Source organism: Magnolia sinica, chromosome 4 (genome assembly GCF_029962835.1).
Source record: "Magnolia sinica isolate HGM2019 chromosome 4, MsV1, whole genome shotgun sequence".
Classification (NCBI taxonomy): domain Eukaryota; kingdom Viridiplantae; phylum Streptophyta; class Magnoliopsida; order Magnoliales; family Magnoliaceae; genus Magnolia; species Magnolia sinica.
The window spans coordinates 16,954,753-16,974,372 of record NC_080576.1 but is presented as its reverse complement, the minus strand read 5'-3'; the positions used below and the strand labels follow the sequence as shown (position 1 = coordinate 16,974,372).

The 19,620-nt window shown below is 40.5% G+C and overlaps 1 protein-coding gene across 1 annotated transcript in view; it reads left to right on the top strand.

The window, feature by feature from the left end:
* The first annotated feature begins 13,413 nt into the window (after positions 1–13,413).
* The window catches only part of LOC131242615 (uncharacterized), a 29,126-nt gene continuing 22,919 nt past the window's right edge, over positions 13,414–19,620 (top strand). The window contains exon 1 of the mRNA XM_058241372.1: positions 13,414–13,600. Within this exon, the coding sequence (XP_058097355.1) occupies positions 13,467–13,600 (134 nt within the window). The 5' untranslated portion in view covers positions 13,414–13,466. The remainder of the gene's footprint in view (positions 13,601–19,620) is intronic.

Genomic DNA, 19,620 nt, shown 5'->3' with positions numbered 1-19,620 from the left:
AACTTTCACCATTTTGATGGACTTGTGGGCTGAGATAAGGATAATATTGGGCCCTTGGTTGCCCACTTAAATTGCTAGTTATTGGGCTGATGTAGTGGGGCCCATTTCATCCAAACTTGAACTTATGTTTATTTTTATTTTTTTTAGCTGTACATTGTGTACGCGGGCTGCCCACCAAGTCCAACTTAATGCATGGATTCTATGGCCATTGGAAATTGGGCCTTGGGCCTTAATTCCTCTCTTAGAGCCCATGTTGTTAAAAGTGGTATTATATCTTTTTATGGCCTATTATGATAAATATATGTATGTGGTTACTTTTATTTTTATATTAAATGTAGGCCTTGGGCCTTTTATCCATATAGTTCATGGTTGATATGCCTTTTTTGGAGAATGGTGGTTAAATGTCCCCATTATGGACCTCTCTAGGTCCGGTTGTATTTAAGAGTGATTGGATACTTATCTTAGACTCTTGCTAGGCTCATTTCTATATTACTTAGACCCATAACATGTATACTTAGTCTTGTGGGCTACCCCAGGTAAATGGGCCCCCACTAGAAGTTGGATTCCTTAAGGATGTTGTCTAAGTACCTAGTCTTGGTTCCTTCTGGGATAGGAGGAATATAATATACATTGTATACCGCCTTATAGTATGATTAAATTCATCATCATAACCATGTACATCATTGTATGCTTAGTTGACACTCTGTGTGTGGTCATATTATGTCATTAGGCATTGCATGTTACCCTCTCTGAGGGACGTAGTATTCTCTCTTGAGCACGTTGGATGCTTGGAATTGATATATGGTTGATTGTGTGATTCATGCATCTGGTATTGCATAACATGTGAGCATTATCGCCCTTGCTTCATCAGGATTATAGCCTCCATAGATACATCGTGGATGGTCATGTTTGGACACTGGAAATGTTACTTGAGCATACCGGGTGCATAGGATGCCCATGGGTGAAATTCTCAAAACTTTCATGGTACCAAAGATCTGTTCCAGCGCCGTGACCGGGTGGAATATATGAGTGCACGAGGGCCTCATACCGTTAAGCTGCGACTCCCACTGTCGTGTAATCAGTTGGATAGGGGTGTGGCCTTACTCGCCTGATGTAAGGAGGCATTGCTAGGCTGAGTTTGACCAGCTCGTGAATGGGTCCGCTACCGTCAGGCCTTGCTGGTGATTGGTTGTCCACAGGCGGGTAGTGAGGTCTCTTACGCTCGTTTGATTGTGCGGAGTCTGTAGAGCGGCAGTCATCCAGCAGTGTAATGGACCCCGGTGATTTTCTTATGATGGAAATGTACTTGATATGTGGATTGGATATGAGCACTAGCATTACTTCGCATGGCATTTGCATCGGTTGTATAAGCCTCATATTGTATCGCCTTGGCATGACGCCTAGTACCCATTGCATTACAGTACTCATTGCATCATATAGCCTTGGTATCCGCATTATTGTACTACCTTGATATAGCTTCTTGTGTTCATGAAAGCCTTGGTAAGACTGGTGGTGTTGGCTTTGATCATGTCTCCTCTCTGTATCTCCTATTATTCTTCTATGCACTATTATCACACACTTACACCACCCTCTAAGCTTCTATAAGCTTATGCACGATTGATGCGTGCAGGAGATCTTAGGCAGGCATCGCAGTAATAGAGTTTGGATTAGAGCTGAGCTTGAGGACCCAGTGTTACAGACTTCCTTTCTTTCTTTTATTATCTTATGTATGTCCTTTTGGACCTTATTTAAGCTTGTAAAAGTTCAAATTCTCAGTGGATTTTGTTATGTGTGCCCTTTGCTATTCTCAGATACTTGCTGTGATCTTGAGTATGCTCGTATTGGAATGATTATAGTATTATGAAAATCCTCCTTGTTGGATCCCAGGATCGGAACCTGCTTCAAGAGCCGAGAATGGGGTACTACAGAGGTTGTTGTGGCCAGAACCGGCCATCGGGTTCCTTGTGAGTCCGATTACTGAGTCTGAGGCGTGACACCATGAGTGTTAGGAATGTATTTCATCCTCATCCTACATTAGATCCTTTCACTTTAAAAAAAAAAAAAAAACTCGTCCTCGAATTTGGTTCACTGTACGTGTTCAACTTTCTCAAGTTCTTCAACAGACTTGGTTCACAATATGTATTTAACTTCGAGTGTCGACATTTATTAGCCTCTTTCTTATATTCTGCAGTAGGCTTCTCTGATTTCTCTTCGACATCAGCATAAATAGTTGCTACTCAAACTATCATATTCTTTCTGCAACACTCAACTTAGGTAATTTGAGCCAAGTTGAGTGCAGGTTTAAAAACTCGGGCATATACAACCTCAAATTGGGTCTGGTCAGTAGGTTGATTCTTTGGGTTGTTAAAGACAAACTCAACCCAAGGAAGACCAATCTCCTGCATATGGGACAATTCATCGAGAAGTTCGCAGAGCACAACCGCCTTGAACTCCTGTAACATTGGTTTTGCATCATTTGGAATATTCACGGACTCCTCATCTGCTTCCTTTTCTACTCATGCCACCATCACTCCCATCTTCTTAGAGTGTTCAATGAAATTCCATTCGTTCACGAGAGGCTATTCGTTCGCTTCAAACGTATTGGATTGGTTCTCCATTTTCACAGGGACCACATGTACGCCACTGACAAATTTGACAGCTTGTCGTGACTCATTCTCAACTAGGTCACCTCTTGCTAACAAGCAATAGGACTTCTCTAAATATTCTCTCACCGATTGGCTATCCTGCCAACAATTTTGGAATTGTTTAAGTAATATCATATCGTAGAGGGAGCAATCATGCATGCAACAATTGCTTCATCCACGACCATGTACGGATTGGTGTTTTCATCTGTCTCGTCCGCTCGAGCCGAAGTTGTTCCCATAAAACCAAAGTTTGTTCCTTCAACTTATAAGTCACAAGCTTAACTTTATTCTCTTCCGCGATGTCCATGTAGTTGAAGAAACATTTAACTTCAAGCAGTCAATCGAGGAAGTCCTTGATGTGGAGTCAGCCATTGAAAATATGAATATTGACTTTCATCCTAAATTTTTGTTCCATCCAATCTATACGATCAATGCCTTATCTAGGATGTTGGGGAATCATGTCGCTGGATCCCACCTTCTCAGTTAAGATTTTATGATTCACTGCCGGCATTGCCCTACGATCAATTTGATTACGAATTTCAACACCTACCGGGGGCGAATCACCGCCACGAACACGGAGCTGCCCTGGGGCCTCCACCATGTGATCGATGGCAGCCTACAACCCTTGCATGACTTGTCAATTCTCTCGTTGTGCCAATTCGAAAGTCATCATTGTTGAAGAAAAATTCCTTGTAGCACCATCCATGGAAATGTTACCTGACCCGTTGTTAAAAGTTATAGATCCGAGAAAAAGCCTATCTCGGATACCAACTGATGTAAGGGAGGATGTGATGAGGTCAATTACTATCATCCTTGATTGATAAATACCTTAAATCCACAAGAGAAAATCTCAAATTCGCGATAAGAAATAGAATTTCTAAGAGTTTTAATTAATAGATTAAATCAATAATAAAATGAATTTAACATCCTTTAAATAACCCTAAACAAACCATAAAATATAATCAAAGTGTTCTAATCAAATAAAGAAACAAATTTAAAAAACATGTAAATTTACGTCGTCTGTCGACCTGTCAAGTCGACCAGTCAAAACAACGAAAAAGTGTACAGAGATTTAAATTAGAAATTCAACGATTTTCAACCTGTCAACAAGATTTGTTGACCCGTTGAAAATGGCAGAAATCAGCCAGCAAGCAATCTGGAATAGTATTTCAACTTGTCGAACAATATTTCGACCTGTCTAAACTGACAGAAATCATCCAGCAAGCAATCTAGAATTTCATGCGGAATTTTGACCTGTCGACCATAAAGGTTGACCTGTCAAAGCTATACTGAATTTTGTTGATTTCTCCTTGGACTTCTTTTAGTCCATGTGTTTTAGGAATGTGCTTAATCCTTGTCTTACATAACACGATTAAATTGGCCTGTGGCACGACTCTGCATGGCTGTCAAGCCTGGCACGAAAAAATAGCAAGTCATGTTGGGTTTCAATATCCTGGCTCGCAGCACGGCACGAAGCATAGCCCAACAGGTACGGCCCGTAATACGACACGTGTCACGACTCGTTTAAGATGATTAATGGCAGGCCCGTCATGGCCCTCTGTAATACCCCAAACTTTTCAATACTCAAGTATTGAAAGTTCTCAAGTGTTACCATGGAATTTAATTTAGTATATACATGTGAATGTCATAAATCTAGTCTATCCTAACCTTACATCTATTTTCTAAATTGAATCTGACCATGGGGAATAATCTTCATTCATATATCAAATCATTCAACCGTTGATTTTTAGAGACAGAATCATCATATATCTAAATAATCTCACTTGTCTATTATAACCAACCGTTCAATCAACTATTCACCACTAGATAAAGATATTTAACCGTCCACTTTGAGCTTGGACCACCCAATCATAGTAAACTAACTACCTGATCTTTACATCCACCCGTACATGTATCGATCAAGATACTGATCCATTAATCTTGTTCACCATCGATAAATATGTTTAACCCACCATCAAAACTAAAATCTAAGGAACTTATATATGTTAACAAGTCAACAGAATCTAATGATATACATGTTTTATCTCTTGATTACTCCAAAAACCCACTTTGTGTTCATCCATTTACGAAATTGACTATATATCCACTTGTATACATGGTCAGAGTAATAGCTATCAAGTTTTCCTATTTTTGACATGTCATCTGACCATCCATCATGTTATTTGATATATGTATCTCGTCTTAATTTGGTGAATAACTCTTTATTTGTAATGATTTGTATATAAGTTCTTTTATAAGAATTACTTGGAAATGTGCCCATTACCATGTAGAATCATTAGATTTCCCAAAACTCTCATATTAGTAATAATTACGAAAATATTATTAACCTAAACCCTTGAATTCTAGATCACGTGGCTTTCATGATCCGTTTGATATGAAATTTTATACCATGCTTATGTAGCATACGCGTTGAATTCTAGCCCTTAGATCTTTGTAAAAGTGGCTCAATTGACAAATCAGCCTCTTAACAGTTGATTTTGGTATCCATCGAATGAGGAAAGCTTGTGGTAGTCGTAGTAGGATATTTTTTTTATATGAACGACTTGGATTGCCCATCATATGGACCAAATGTGAAATGTGAGAACCCCACCTTAGTAGGTTTTTCCTTAGGCACGAAATTAGTTATTTTAGACTTACTAACTCTTTCTAAATCTAAACCTTCCGATTTACCCATTTTCCTTCGTCTTTCGTAACTCAAACTTGGACCGCACTTTGACCTCATATAATTACGAGATCATATAAAATTTAGACCCCGATTTATAATCTTACACCGTTGAATGTTAACTACCTTAAAGCTAGTTCATTCCTTTTGGCGCAACATGTGAAATTTCATATTTAAGCCTTTTCCACCATCGATCAACCACCAAACTTTGTTTAACCATTTACTTATCTTCACTACACATTTCTCCTAAAATTGGGCTCTGATCATTAAGTGTGGACCTTTAATTGAAATCAAATCTGTTTTGGCAACCGCTAGGAGAACTTTCAAGATAAGCTTCCAATCAACTCCATATTCACAATCGTGGCCTAACATGACACTGCAAAATTAATGAAGGGAGTGGATTTTCTAAAAAGTCATCACAGTGGATCCCACCTATTATGTACAACCGAACTGAAAGTTTGAAACATCCGCACGCTATAACATCGTCCGAGAAGCACGTTCACGAGAAACTCTTCCACTGAAAACTTCCTAGGATCTGCTCATCTAGCAGATCTGAACCATCCAAACCCCATTTGAGAAGCACGTTCGCGGGAACTTCTTTCATTAAAAACTCCTTAGGATCTACTCATTTAGCAGATTTAAAACTGTCCAAACCCCATCAGGGGGGATTCCAACTCCAATTGGGAGTTCTAAGAAAGCCAGGAAAAACCCACGCCACTAGGATTTGCCGAGTTTCGTGGACTCGAATTATAACAGCATGCAAAAAATGCCCACCACAAGGATTTGGGGAACCCACCGAAACGATCGATCTGATCCTTCAATTGGATAGCCCATCAAGCATTAATAGGTCGATCAAGACCATTAAGAGGAGACAGCACGAAGAAATACGAGCTGGAGTGAAATCTGCCATTAAAATGGAAGTCAGCTTCCTTGAGAAAGTGTAGGTTGTTAGTCGTTGAGATTAACACCATTTTAGGATCAAAGACGTCTACCTGATAACCCATCTAAATACCTATCATCCCTTTAATTATTTGAAGGAATGAACTCTCGATCTAGATCACTAATCGAACCAAACAGCCACCAGTGTTGTCGTGCACAAACATTCCAAGCATAAGCTGCTGTTGCAATGAAACCCGAGACTCGTTCCTCATGCAAAATTTTTCTGAAGGCTTTATAAAAAGCCCAACGTGAAAGGGATAAGAAGGACACAGTTAGAGGGAGAGAATTCTAAAGGAAAACCTGAGAAGAAGGGAGGAAACAAGAGGAGAGGAGAGAGCACACTGAACCGAGTTAACTCGGTTGGGTTCAGTCAGGTTGGAGTTCTAGTTTGTCCAGATCCTCTATCCGGCCTTCCAAAAAAAAGAAAAAGAAGGAGAAGAAGATATAGAGAGAAGAATCGAGTGGTAGACTAAGTTCCCAACATTAGAGGGTGATCAAGAGCCAAGCTGAATTGAGTTGACTCAACAAAAATATTCACTAAACTTCAAGTTGCACTGGTAAAGACTAGCTGCTAAACAATGTAATTTTTTCATCCAAATAATGTTCGATCTAAGTCCTCTTAATTTGATTTGTAGTTAAGTTTCAACCTAACCCTAAATCTACACCTATACTTTTAATCTTAACCATACAATCCATATAATATGATGATCTAACCATAAAAATCACGTTAATTGTGCTAGAATTGGGTACTATAACCCATCTATTCAAATCTAACAACGTAGACTGTTATTGAATGCAGGAGGTGAGGGATTTTCTTTAAACTTACAATAGTCTGATTTAATTATCTTATTCTTGCATACTTTGAATTTATTGTTGTTAATTTTCACCATATGAATGATTGCTACGTAACTTAAATTATTAAATTATTCCCTTGTAACACAAGTGATGTGTTGGAGGTCTCCTACGTCTAGTGATTCATATATTTTATCATGGACGTAATGCACTTTGGGTAATGACCCTCTTGGTCGATACGTAATTCCATGAATTTTGAATAGTGGTGCACAAATCGATGTAAGTAATCTGTCATGCATGTTACATTACTTCCGTGATTGGATATTACAAATAGTCGCTCCATGAACAAATCGTGTCATGTAATTATCCGATCTGTGTGTTGTGTCGTTCAAGGTGTTCACGTAAATCCATGGTAGTATTGGACACACCGATGAATCTCCATAGTATGAGACGCGAAGCAAGTCAGGTTTTTTATGAAATCATATTTCATATTGTGATGATCACTATGTATGATGGATCGCATACACTATGTTAGGCATGCATTCATGTAGAATGGTTGCGCATACTAATACCACTCATAGCGGTGGAGTATGAGATGTATGAGGACCTTTATTTGATTAGTATAAATCACTTGAATTATTGTAAACGTTAAAGGATAACCATTACTATGAGTAAGGTGTTGACCCTATACAACCATACAAACGTTACAAGTGAAGTACAAATTGAAGATATAGATGATAATCGCTCTATGAAAGATTATTTTGAATAAAGGAGAAAGATATCATTACGTTTAGCTTTATCTTCTGTTACAAACTTTGATAATGTAATAAGTTCCCAATTGAGAGGGTATTAGACAATTAGCTGAAATTTATGTCTTGATGAAATAAGAAGTACAATTGATTTTATTCTTATAAATTGATACCTTAGTGAATATAAATGGATGTGCATGATATAATAATATTAAAAAAAAGGAGCAATTTTGAAGCATCCAATTATTACTTTCTTAATACTCAGAATTCTTGGTCACGAATATGTACTTGGGGAGCGAAAACTCAGGATGTTACACCCTCAAACAGCTACTTTTGTGAAATTGACTATTTTACCCTCCCAGCAGTTATAAAACGGCTAGTTTAGGAACAAAATGATCATTTGACATTGAGAAAATTTATAAAAGAATATTACTCTATTCTTCAAAGCTATTAAAATCTTCATCTCTCTCTCTCAAATCTCTCAAGTTCTCTAAATTCTCAAGCTCTCAAGCTCTTAGGTTCTCAAGTGATCAAGTCCACAGGTCTCAATTTTGTGAAGGTCTTAAGCTTTCCAAATTAGAAACTTGAAAAATATCAAGTTTTCAAGTTCTCAATTTCTCTAATATTATCTGAAGTTATCAAAGTTTGGTAACTTTCTTATTTAATTTTATTTCTTTTATCTTTTAATTATAATATTATATAATTAATTCACACTCTCTATCATCATTCTTATTATAATTAAGATAACTTTTCCATATAATTTATTTAATATATATTAGATATGGATGCTAGATTCTTTAATATACACTTAAGAATTGGAGTATATTAACGAAACAATCCCTGATTATGGATCCAAGACTTCTCCTCCTTTTCCCAACCTGAATTTAAATCAAGACATTGGTTATGAAGAAGAACCCGTAGAATCATCATCTAGTATGAAAAAGATCCATACTTCAAAAGTTTGGGAATATATGAAAGTAATTAATTTTAAAAATAATAAAGGTAAGATAATATCTAAGGCCATTTGTGTCATGGAACCATCTTCCAAAGAAGCATCACATCTTTCACTTGTTCAATGACACCACTAAGAGGGAGGACAGAGTCAAGGAAATGAATAGTGCTATCGTGATTTACCTAGGCCATCTACATATGATACATGTCCTTCTCACATTGATAAAAAAAAGTTCTATAGGTCCACCATGATGTTTGTGTGACATCCACTTAGTCCATCACTTGAGATGAATCATTTTGGGACGTGAGCCCAAAAATACCTGAAGATAACCCTCATGGAGCATGATGAAGTTCTCAATCGGGCTGATACTTGGGTTTTCCCTTCATCCTAGCTGTAATCACTTTATGAGTAGGTTTGATAACATATAAACATCATTGCGGGCCCAAACTGATTTAATGGTGGCATTCTTATTCCCATCGTTCTTGATATTTGGCCCACTTGAGTTTTATTTGAACATAGCTAGCTTTGGGATCACATCTAAAACTGAGTTGGTGCAACTAAGGGACATAATGCTTGTCTCGCAAGCATCACGGTGGCGCCCAACAGAGTTTTTTAAGAAGCAAATAGCTAGATCGAATCTTTGTAGCATTACTCGGGGAAATAGATAGAACCACTATTTAATCCATCTTTAAGGGGCCATTTGGATGTTATAAGTTATGTAAATGATAAGTTGCTTATAGATAAGTCACCTAGAAGCGGAATTTGGGGGAGAAAATTTACTTGTAAGTAAATTACCGACAAAATTATCAAGAAAGTTCATAGGGCTAAGTGTGAGAAGTCACTTCCCTATAAGTGACTTCCAACTAAAAGTCACTTTTCAGGTAAAAGTCACAATTTAGGGTATGTTCGTTTTGCCAACTAACCCAATAATGTAAAGGAAATACATCATCATTACAAATTTATCATGGACAACTAAACACTAGAATCGTTAGTCAAATTCAAATGTATTTGGGAGACGGGTAAATGATTTTATAATTATTACACTTTTCATGATATTGTCATGAAAATTTTCAATCTAAACAGTAATATTAATTTATTTTTATGATGATTTGACAATTAAGTAATGTAAAATTGTCATCTTATTATTTTATCATGGATAAATCAAACAATATAAAATTGTTATCATTACAATCAAATGTAATCGACATCAAGAGATAAGTAATGTAATTTGTAATCATTGTCCATTTTCTTTATATTATCATCATAATTAGTGAAATACATAGGTTCTTAAAAACTTATATGCATCCAAACGTCCCCTTTTTGACAATAAAACCATTTTATTTTGCTTTTCATAAAATAGTAGTACACAGTTGGAATTATATAATTCCGAATACAATTAGTTTTCTTTATGGAGGTTTTTTGTTTTCCTTTCATTTTTTCATTTGGTTCTTTTGAATCTCTTCTTGGTGGCAGGGTAATAGGGTAAAGGTCTTTTTCAGGCAAAATTCCTCTTGAAATTTGTTAATTATGAAGAATGATGAGGTGTTGAAATGTACATCCCTGGGAATTTCAAAGCCTTGTATCTTTATTATGGGATACATATGGAATGTTGGTATATGGTTTATAAATATTTTTTTACCACAAAACTCCTTAAGGTATTGGATTTTATGAAATGGCGACTCTAGTAGCTTACAGAGTTTTTAAAGAGGAGAAAGTGGAAAAATCCAAAGTCTTTGGGCCCATGTGTTATGTGTCTCACATCCAACCAGTCCAACACATGCATACCAACATTATCATTAGACAACTAAAAAATATGGTGGATCCAATTGTAAGGTAAGCTAATCCATTTGTTTTTTTAGTACGCCATTCAATATATACCAATTCGAGTGTAGCCAATCTAATGATCTAATTGACCTAATGTTTTGTCCGTATTATGACTATAGCGTAGTGCATATGTTTAATGAGTTGGATGTTATACACATATCTTGTAGGCCCACAAGTCTTGAGCTTCACTATTAAGAAAAGGTAGTTATGTAATTTCATCCCTCAAAGAGCACCTCGACATTATTTCTAATCGTGGAGGCATTATTTGGTAAAATATATTTCTTCCAATACTTTTGCCCTAAAAATCCCTAGATTATATGATGAATGATGGTGTATATATTATTGCGTAGTTGTAGTTGTGTCTGGTGTGTAGGGATATGATCAAGTGTCTCTAGGAGCCCCATAGGCACCGTTCATGTGATTTTTGGTACATCAAACGAACGACAGTCTAAACAATATTTACTGTGTGGACGGTCCAAACCTGTCAATCGGTAGCTTATAAATGGTACTAAAAGGACAAAGTTCAGCAGTGGCTCACATTCAGTGATGAAAGGCCCATTTATTACATGGACTGGATGATCCAATTAAGTCGATTTTTTTATTATTATCGTGGCTGATAACAGGTAGAGTCTGCAGGATGCCAACTTTATATGATACACAAACTTGAGGCACATATATGCTGTCAACAACCCCAGCCTCGGTCGGCTTTGGCCAGGATCGATTTTGAACTGTTTGAGCTGAGCCTATTAAAAATTTGATTCTGTCAGGCCCACGTTTAGACGGAGTGTGTGTCACACATACACCACAGTGGCCCCACAGAGCCTTTTCATGAACTGAAAATTAGGCCAATCCAAAACTCTAGTAGTCCTCACCACATGAAAAGTGGCAATGTAGACTCCTACTATTGAAGAAACCTTTTTGGGGCCCACCAAACATTTTGATTTAGCTGATATCTGGCTTTTCCTTTCATCTTTCGTCTTAGTGGGGCTCACCTTGTGAACATGTTGGATTGCATATAGACATCACATTGAGCCCCCACAAAGGTTTTAACAGTAGGCATTACTGTCCCTTCTGTTTCCTTCGGTTTGGCCCACTTAAATTTTGAATTGGCCTGACCCCTTGCTAATGTCTCTGTTCTAACATGGGCTGGCACAAATTATGGGTTGAGTGACATCCTTTTGTTGCACCGACTCCGGAGTGGCTCATGCAACTGCGCCACTCATCCCAATTGCAAAGAACTGGGTTGTGGATAAGAGTTTGTTGGGCTGGCTTAAGTCCACCCAATCTAGGCTTCTTCTTTTTTTCTTTTTTCTTTTTTTCTTTTTCCTTTTAACTTACCAATACCATATGGGCACTTGATCTCATGATCTTAATGTTGAAATAGTCCGTCATTAGGCTGAAAGTCCTCACCTTACTCAAGGTTGGGTTTGCGATGAGAACTCAGTGACTGAATCCAAACCCAACTTTGTATCCCCCTCTTTAAGTATAGTGTGAGTAGCTAGGGGTCTTATGTGAGTAGTAGAGATAACCGCGGGCCAATCCCACTGCTAATCAAGATCCACGTGTTTTTTACTTTGATGAGATCTACTCTGTCCATCAGGCACGATACCTCATGTTCATTTAGGAACCAAAAAATCAAGACAGTCGGTTTTGTGTTGGCCCACGATGGTTGAGAGAGAGGCGTATTTAAAACTCAGCCCCAGATAAGATCAAGGCTTCTCATCAACTGGGCCCTACTGCAGGGTTAGTGAAAAATCATTTTGATGGGATGTATGATTGGACGCTAACCCTCTATTATTTGAACCACCTGAAGAATGTTCCAGATCTCATTAGTCAAGTGGGCCAATGTGAGCCCGCATCTGAGCTGGGCTTCCTATCAAGCTTGGCGCTTCCTATCCAGCATGAGACTAGCCAAGCTGGATTCTTTAGATCAAGGAATAGCTGGCTTGGAATGTGTACCATAGCTCATGGTTCGGGTCTGGACATACTTCGGCCTAGCTGGGTCCAGTTTCAAGTTGCAACATAGGGCTAGCAGTTTGGTGATCTACACCATTGATTTGCTTGGCTCGCACTATGGATGAACCACGCCACAAATCTTTCCACTCCTTGCATGCAAATAGGCAACGGGTCACACTCAACTCACAAAATGCCCAAGATTGACGGCTTGTATCGAATTCTTGGAACACCACCCATCCAGTGCACCGCTTTGTTGGATCCCTGACTGTGGGGCCCACCATGATGTATGTGCCTTACATCCACGACGTCCATCCGTTTTGACAGATCATTTTAGTGTATGATCCAAAAAAATGAAGTAGATCCATACTCCGGTTGACAACACCACAGAAAATAGTGGTGATTCACCGTTAAAAATTTCTTGTGGAGCAGAAAATTTTTGGATCAAGCTGATCGTTGTGTGGTCTCCTCATCCTACTCTTTTTGACCTTATCAACAGGTTGGATGGCAAATAAACATTCCGTTGACCGCTAAGAAATTTTTAATGGTCGGTATTCAATCATCACTGTTTCTGTGATGGAGTTCACATAAGATTTGTTTCTGCTTCAGTTTTGGGATCATGACCTAAATCTATCAAAACGAATGGACCGCATGGATGTAAGGCACATACATCACGGTGGGACCCACAGTCAGGGATCCACCGAAACTGCGCCCGTCCATCCACTACCAATTTCACCATACCAACGGTCTGGATCGCTTAGATATGGCCCATCTCCTCTTCCTCTCCTTTACTTCTCGAGCCTTCGCAATCAAAAGGCGGCCGCCCTTCGCCCTTCCCCTCGCAAAACGCTTCTCTCCCTCTCTATAAGATTACTGCCATCGTCAAAATCAAACAATCATCATAATTTTTGTGATATTCCAACGCTTCGATGTCGAAATCTCTGGTCCAGCCCATAGGCCAGAAGCGGCTGACGAACGTCGCAATCGTACGGCTAAAAAAGCACGGGATCCGCTTCGAGATCGCATGTTACAAAAACAAGGTCCTCTCGTGGCGCTCTGGAGTGTAAGGCCCTCAACCCAAAATCTCCTTCTTCTCCTTTTATTTCCATTTTTCCTTTTCTTTTGTAGATTTTTTTACAAAAATTGATTTACAAAGGTATTTTGGTTTTTTAATACAAATGATAATTTGAAAATTTCACAACTCGAATCATTAACTCTGAGATATATGAATTAGATTGAGGTCGATTTTGGCATTTTAAGGGAGCTTCTGGATACACTATGGCATTTGAAGGGAGCGTTTGGATACACTATGTAGTTGAATTTCGATTGTTATTCTAATGAAGTTTTTTTTTTGAAAGATGACGATTTCATAAAAGAAAAACAGAAAACAGAAACAAGGAAGATCTGCTGAGATAGCAGATCGAAACTAAAATCCTAGAAAAAGATAATCACTGTCTTTAAAAGAAGCAACATGGGCGGCCCATTCGATTAAGGCTCTTTTAGCCTTAGACAGCACAAAGTCAGCAGAATTAGCCATTTCCCGAAAACAACGATTGTTTCGCTCTTCCCACACGAACCACCAGACCGCGAGGAGCACCATCCTCCAAAGCTTAGTTTGGACTTGCCTATTTGCACACCATGCCATGATAAAAGCAGGGTGTCGGTCTTCTCCAGCAAACACCAACTAACATGGAAAGAGCGAAGTAAACCCGCCCAAACAGGTTGAATGAAAGGACAGTTGACAAGAAGGTGATTGACCGTTTCTGCTTCCCGCATGCAACAAAGGCAAATATTCGGAATAATCATCCCTCTGAGCCTGAGGTTGTCAATAGTGAGAATCTTCTTTCTTCCTGCAAGCCAGCCGAAAGCCACTATCCTAGGAGGAGCAGCATATTTCCACAAAAATGGGGCGTGGCTGGGCTAAGATGTGGGGCTGATGGCCATCAGGAAGCTGTATAGAGATCTGACAGAGAAGGATCCTTTCTTATCAGGGTTCCATCTCAAACTGTCAGCAGCAGAAGAAGAAGGCAGGACGGCTGAAAGGCATTCCAATAATTCAGCATATTCGGCAATTTCCCAGTCGTGGAGATTTCTTCTACAACCGATACTCCAAACAGGCTTTCCGCTTATAATCTCGTAGCAGTCAAAAACAGAGGCTGATTTTTGTGAGGTGAGAGAGAAGATGGTTGGAAAGCGAACTCTAAGGGAATTGTCCCCAATCCAATTATCTTCCCAGAAACGAATGTTTGCCCCATTGCCAACATCAAAGCCAATACCTCTAACCACCTCCCTTTTCAACTTGAGGATGTCCTTCCAAATGGGGGACGCCTTGTAAGAGGATGACTCCTTGGTCCACCAACCACCATCAGATTCCCCATATTTGAGCTTGATTACAGAGTTCCAAAAGCTCCCTGATTCCGCTCCCAAACGCCAAATCCACTTTCCCATCAGCGCAAGATTCATATCTTTGAGCACTCTAATCCCAGCCGCCACCCCCCCCCTCCCGGGTCAACCATACGACAACAGACCTCCTTCCACTTGAGCAAATGGAATTTCTGCTTGACCTCCCTTCTGTGCCATAAGAAGTCACACCTTAATCTTTCTAACGAGGCCAGCAACATGCTCGGGCATTTGAGAAGAGACATGAAGTAGATCAGGAGGTTGGACAAGGAGGCTTTAATCAGGGTAATGTGCCCACTTAATGAAAGATATCGACATTTCCATCTCGCCAGCAGCTTCTCGCATCTGGAAGTGACTTTCTCCCACATCCTTAAGGCGGGCCTACCAACGCAGAGGGGGAGACCAACGAAGGAAGTAGGGAAAGCAGCCATAGTGCAACCAACGATAGCCGCTATGTTCGCAATCTCGTTGCTATCCATGTTGATACCGAGTAGCTTGGATTTCGCCAGATTGACTCACAGCCCCGAAACAACTTTGAAGCATCAAATAGTAGTCCGAAGATTTTCTACCTTATCGGTACTAGCGTTTGAAAAAATTAGGGAGTCGTCCGCATATTGGACGTAAGTGATCGGGTCACACATACCTGGGATAGAGATCCCGAGGAGGACGTCTTTGGCCTGACCTTGTTGCAACATTCTGGATAAGGACTCTATCACAATAAGAAACAAAAATGGGGATAATGGATCACCTTGCCTAAGGCCCCTCGAGCTCTTAAAAAAACCTTTAGGGGATCCGTTAAGAAGAACGGAAAAATGAGTGGACCCGATGCATTCCTCCATCCAGCCTCTTCAATTCTTATTGAACCTCATCCGATTCAAAAGATACTGAAGAAAAGCCCAGACCACGTGGTCATACGCCTTTTCGATGTCCAGCTTACGGACGATGTGCTTCTTTCCTAATCTGGAGGCGGAGTCCAGGCACTCGTTAGCGATGAGGGCTGCATCCACTATCTGCCTGCCAACAATGAAGGCATTTTGGTTGCCAGATACAATGCTTCCGATCACTCTAATGAGACGATTAGCCGGCACTTTAGCTAAGATTTTGTAGGGGGCTCCCAGAAGACTGATCGGCCTAAACTCTTTGAGAGACGCTGTCCCTGACATCTTTGGAATGAAGGCGATGAAGGATGCCCCCAAGCTGTTGGATAACTTGCCTCTGTCATGAAACTCGGTGAAGAACTCCATCACGTCACCTTGGACCACCTCCCAAAAATGTTGGAAAAAAATGATGGGGAAGCCGTCCGGGCCAGGGGCCTTGTCCCCAGCCATAGAGGCTAGAGCGTGGCTGACTTCCTCGACAGAGAAAGGGGCCTCTAGAAGATCGGCATCAGCGTCCGAGAGCCTCTCAAAAAAGAGATTATTAAGAATTGGTATTTCAAATGATAATTTGAAATTTTCACAACTCGAATCATTAACTCTGAGGTATATGAATTTGATTGAGGTCGATTTTGGCATTTTATGGGAGCTTCTGGATACACCAATTCTCTTCTTTGCCAGGTTGGTTGATCTCATCAATTCCTAACCTGTATGTTAAAGGTACGAGTCTTGGTGCTAATTTCTTCAAAAACACTATGGCATTTGAAGGGAACGTTTGGATACACTATGTAGTTGAATTTCGATTGTTATTCTAATGAAGTTTTTTTTTTTTTTAAATGAAAGATGACGATTTCATAAAAGAAAAAACAGAAAACAGAAACAAGGAAGATCCGCTGAGATAGCAGATCGAAACTAAAATCCTAGAAAAAGATACTGTCTTTAAAAGAAGCAACATGGGCGGCCCATTTGATTAAGGCTCTTTTAGCCTTAGACAGCACAAAGTCAACAGAATTAGCCATGTCCCAAAAACAACGATTGTTTCGCTCTTCCCACATGAACCACCAAACCGCGAGGAGCGCCATCCTTCAAAGCTTACTTTGGACTTGCCTATTTGCACACCATGCCACGATAAAAGCAGGGTGTCGGTCTTCTCTGGCAGACACCAGCTAACGTGGAAAGTGCGAAGTAAACCTGCCCAAACAGGTTGAATGAAAGGACAGTTGACAAGAAGGTGATTGACCATTTCTGCTTCCCGCATGCAACAAAGGCAAATATTCGGAATGATCATCCCTTGTCAATAGTGAGAATCTTCTTTCTTCCTGCAAGCCAGCCAAAAGCCACTATCCTAGGAGGAGCGGCATATTTCCACAAAAATGGGGTGTGACTAGGTTGAGATGTGGGGATGATGGCCGTCAGGAAGCTGTATAGAGATCTGACAGAGAAGGATCCTTTCTTGTCAGGGTTCCATCTCAAACTGTCAGCAGCAGAAGAAGAAGGCAGGATGGCTGAAAGGCACTCTAATAATTCAGCGTATTCGGCAATTTCCCAGTTGTGGAGATTTCTTCTACAACCGATACTCCAAACAGGCTTTCCGCTTATAATCTCGTAGCAGTCAGAAACGGAGGCTGTTTTTTTTTAGGTGAGAGAGAAGATGGTTAGAAAGCGAACTCTAAGGGAATTATGCCCAATCCAATTATATTCCCAGAAACGAATGTTTGCCCCATTGCCAACATCGAAGCCAATACCTCTAACCACCTCCCTTTTCAACTTGAGGATGTCCTTCCAAATGGGGGACGCCTTGTAAGAGGATGACTCCTTGGTCCACCAACCACCATCAAATTCCCCATATTTGAGCTTAATAACAGACTTCCAAAAGCTCCCTGATTCCACTCCCAAATGCCAAATATACTTTCCCATCAGCGCACGATTCATATCTTTGAGCACTCTAATCCCAGCCCCCCCGTCAACCATGTGACAACAGACCTCCTTCCACTTGAGCAAATGGAATTTCTGCTTGACTTCCCTTTCGTGCCATAAGAAGTCACGCCTTAATCTTTCTAACGAGGCCAGCACCGCGCTTGGGCATTTGAGAAGAGACATGAAGTAGATCGGGAGGTTGGACAAGGAGGCTTTAATCAGGGTAATGCGCATATCGACATTTCCATCTTGCCAATAGCTTCTCACATTTGGAAGTGACTTTCTCCCACATCCTTAAGGGGGGTCTACCAATGCAGAGGGGGAGACCAACGAAGGAAGTAGGGAAAGCAGCCACAGTGCAACCGACGATAGCTGCCATGCTCGCAATCTTGTTGCTATCCATGTTGATACTGAATAGCTTGGATTTCGCCAGATTGACTCGCAGCCCCGAAACAACTTCAAAGCATCGAATAACAGTCCGAAGATTTTCTACCTTATTGGTACTAGCATCTGAAAAAATTAGGGAGTCGTCCGCATATTGGATGTGAGTGATCGGGTCACGCATGCCTGGGATAGAGATCCCGAGGAGGACATCTTCGGCCTGACCTTGTTGCAATATTCTAGATAAGGACTCCATCACAATGAAAAACAAAAATGGGCATAACGAATCGCCTTGCCTAAGGCTCCTTGAGCTCTTAAAAAAACCTTTAGGGGATCCGTTAAGAAGAACGGAAAAATGAGCAGACCCGATGCAATCCTCCATCCAGCCTCTCCATTTCTTACCGAACCCCATCCAATTCAAAAGATACTGAAGAAAAGCCCAGTCCACGTGGTCATAAACCTTTTCGATGTCCAGCTTACAGACGATGTGCTTCTTTCCTAATCTGGAGGCGGAGTCCAGGCACTCGTTAGCGATGAGGGCTGCATCCACTATCTGCCTGCCAGCAATGAAGGCATTTTGGTTGCCAGATTCAATGCTTCTGATCACTCTACTGAGACGATTAGCCAGCACTTTAGCTAAGATTTTGTAAGGGGCTCCCAGAAGAATGATCGGCCTAAATTCTTTGAGAGACGCTGCCCCTGACATCTTTAGAATGAGGGCGATGAAGGATGCCCCCAAGCTGTTGGACAACCTGCCTTTGTCATGAAACTCAGTGAAGAACTCCATCACGTTGCCTTGGACCACCTCCTAAAAATGTTGGAAAAAAGAGGATGGGGAAGCCGTCTGGGCCAGGGGCCTTGTCCCCAGCAATAGAGGCTAGAGTGCGGCTGACTTCCTCAACAGAGAAAGGGGCCTCTAGAAGATCGGCATCAGCATCCAAGAGCCTCTCAAAAAAGAGATTATCAAGAATTGGTCTGCGCCTTTCATCACCTTTGAGGAGAGCCACGAAATAATGGACAGATTCATCGGCTATTCTGGCTTTGTCTTCGATCCGAGTACCATTAACGAGGAGACTGCTGATCCGGTTGTTCCTGGCATGCATACTAACCACACTGTGGAAGAACCTGGTGTTTCGGTCCCCTTCCTTTAGCCAAGAAACTCTAGCCTTTTGCTTCCACGAAATTTCCTTTTGCAGCGCCCTTCCTGCCAAGTCTTGAATAATCTGAATTCTTCTAGCCATAATGTCTGTAGACATGGGAGTCCCTTTAGCCTAAGAATCGATTCTTTGCAATTCAGCAAGTAGAGCGCCGGCTTCCTGCTCTTTACCACAAAATTCATTGAAACTCCATTCCTTCAGCGCGGCCTTTAGACGTTTCAATTTGGAGCTGAGCTTGAACCCTGCAAAACCTTCAACCAAGAATGTCGACCACCAATCCTCGACCATCTTCTTGAAGCCATTTATCTTTAACCACAAGCAGTCGAACCGAAAAGGCTTGGGACCCCAGATTT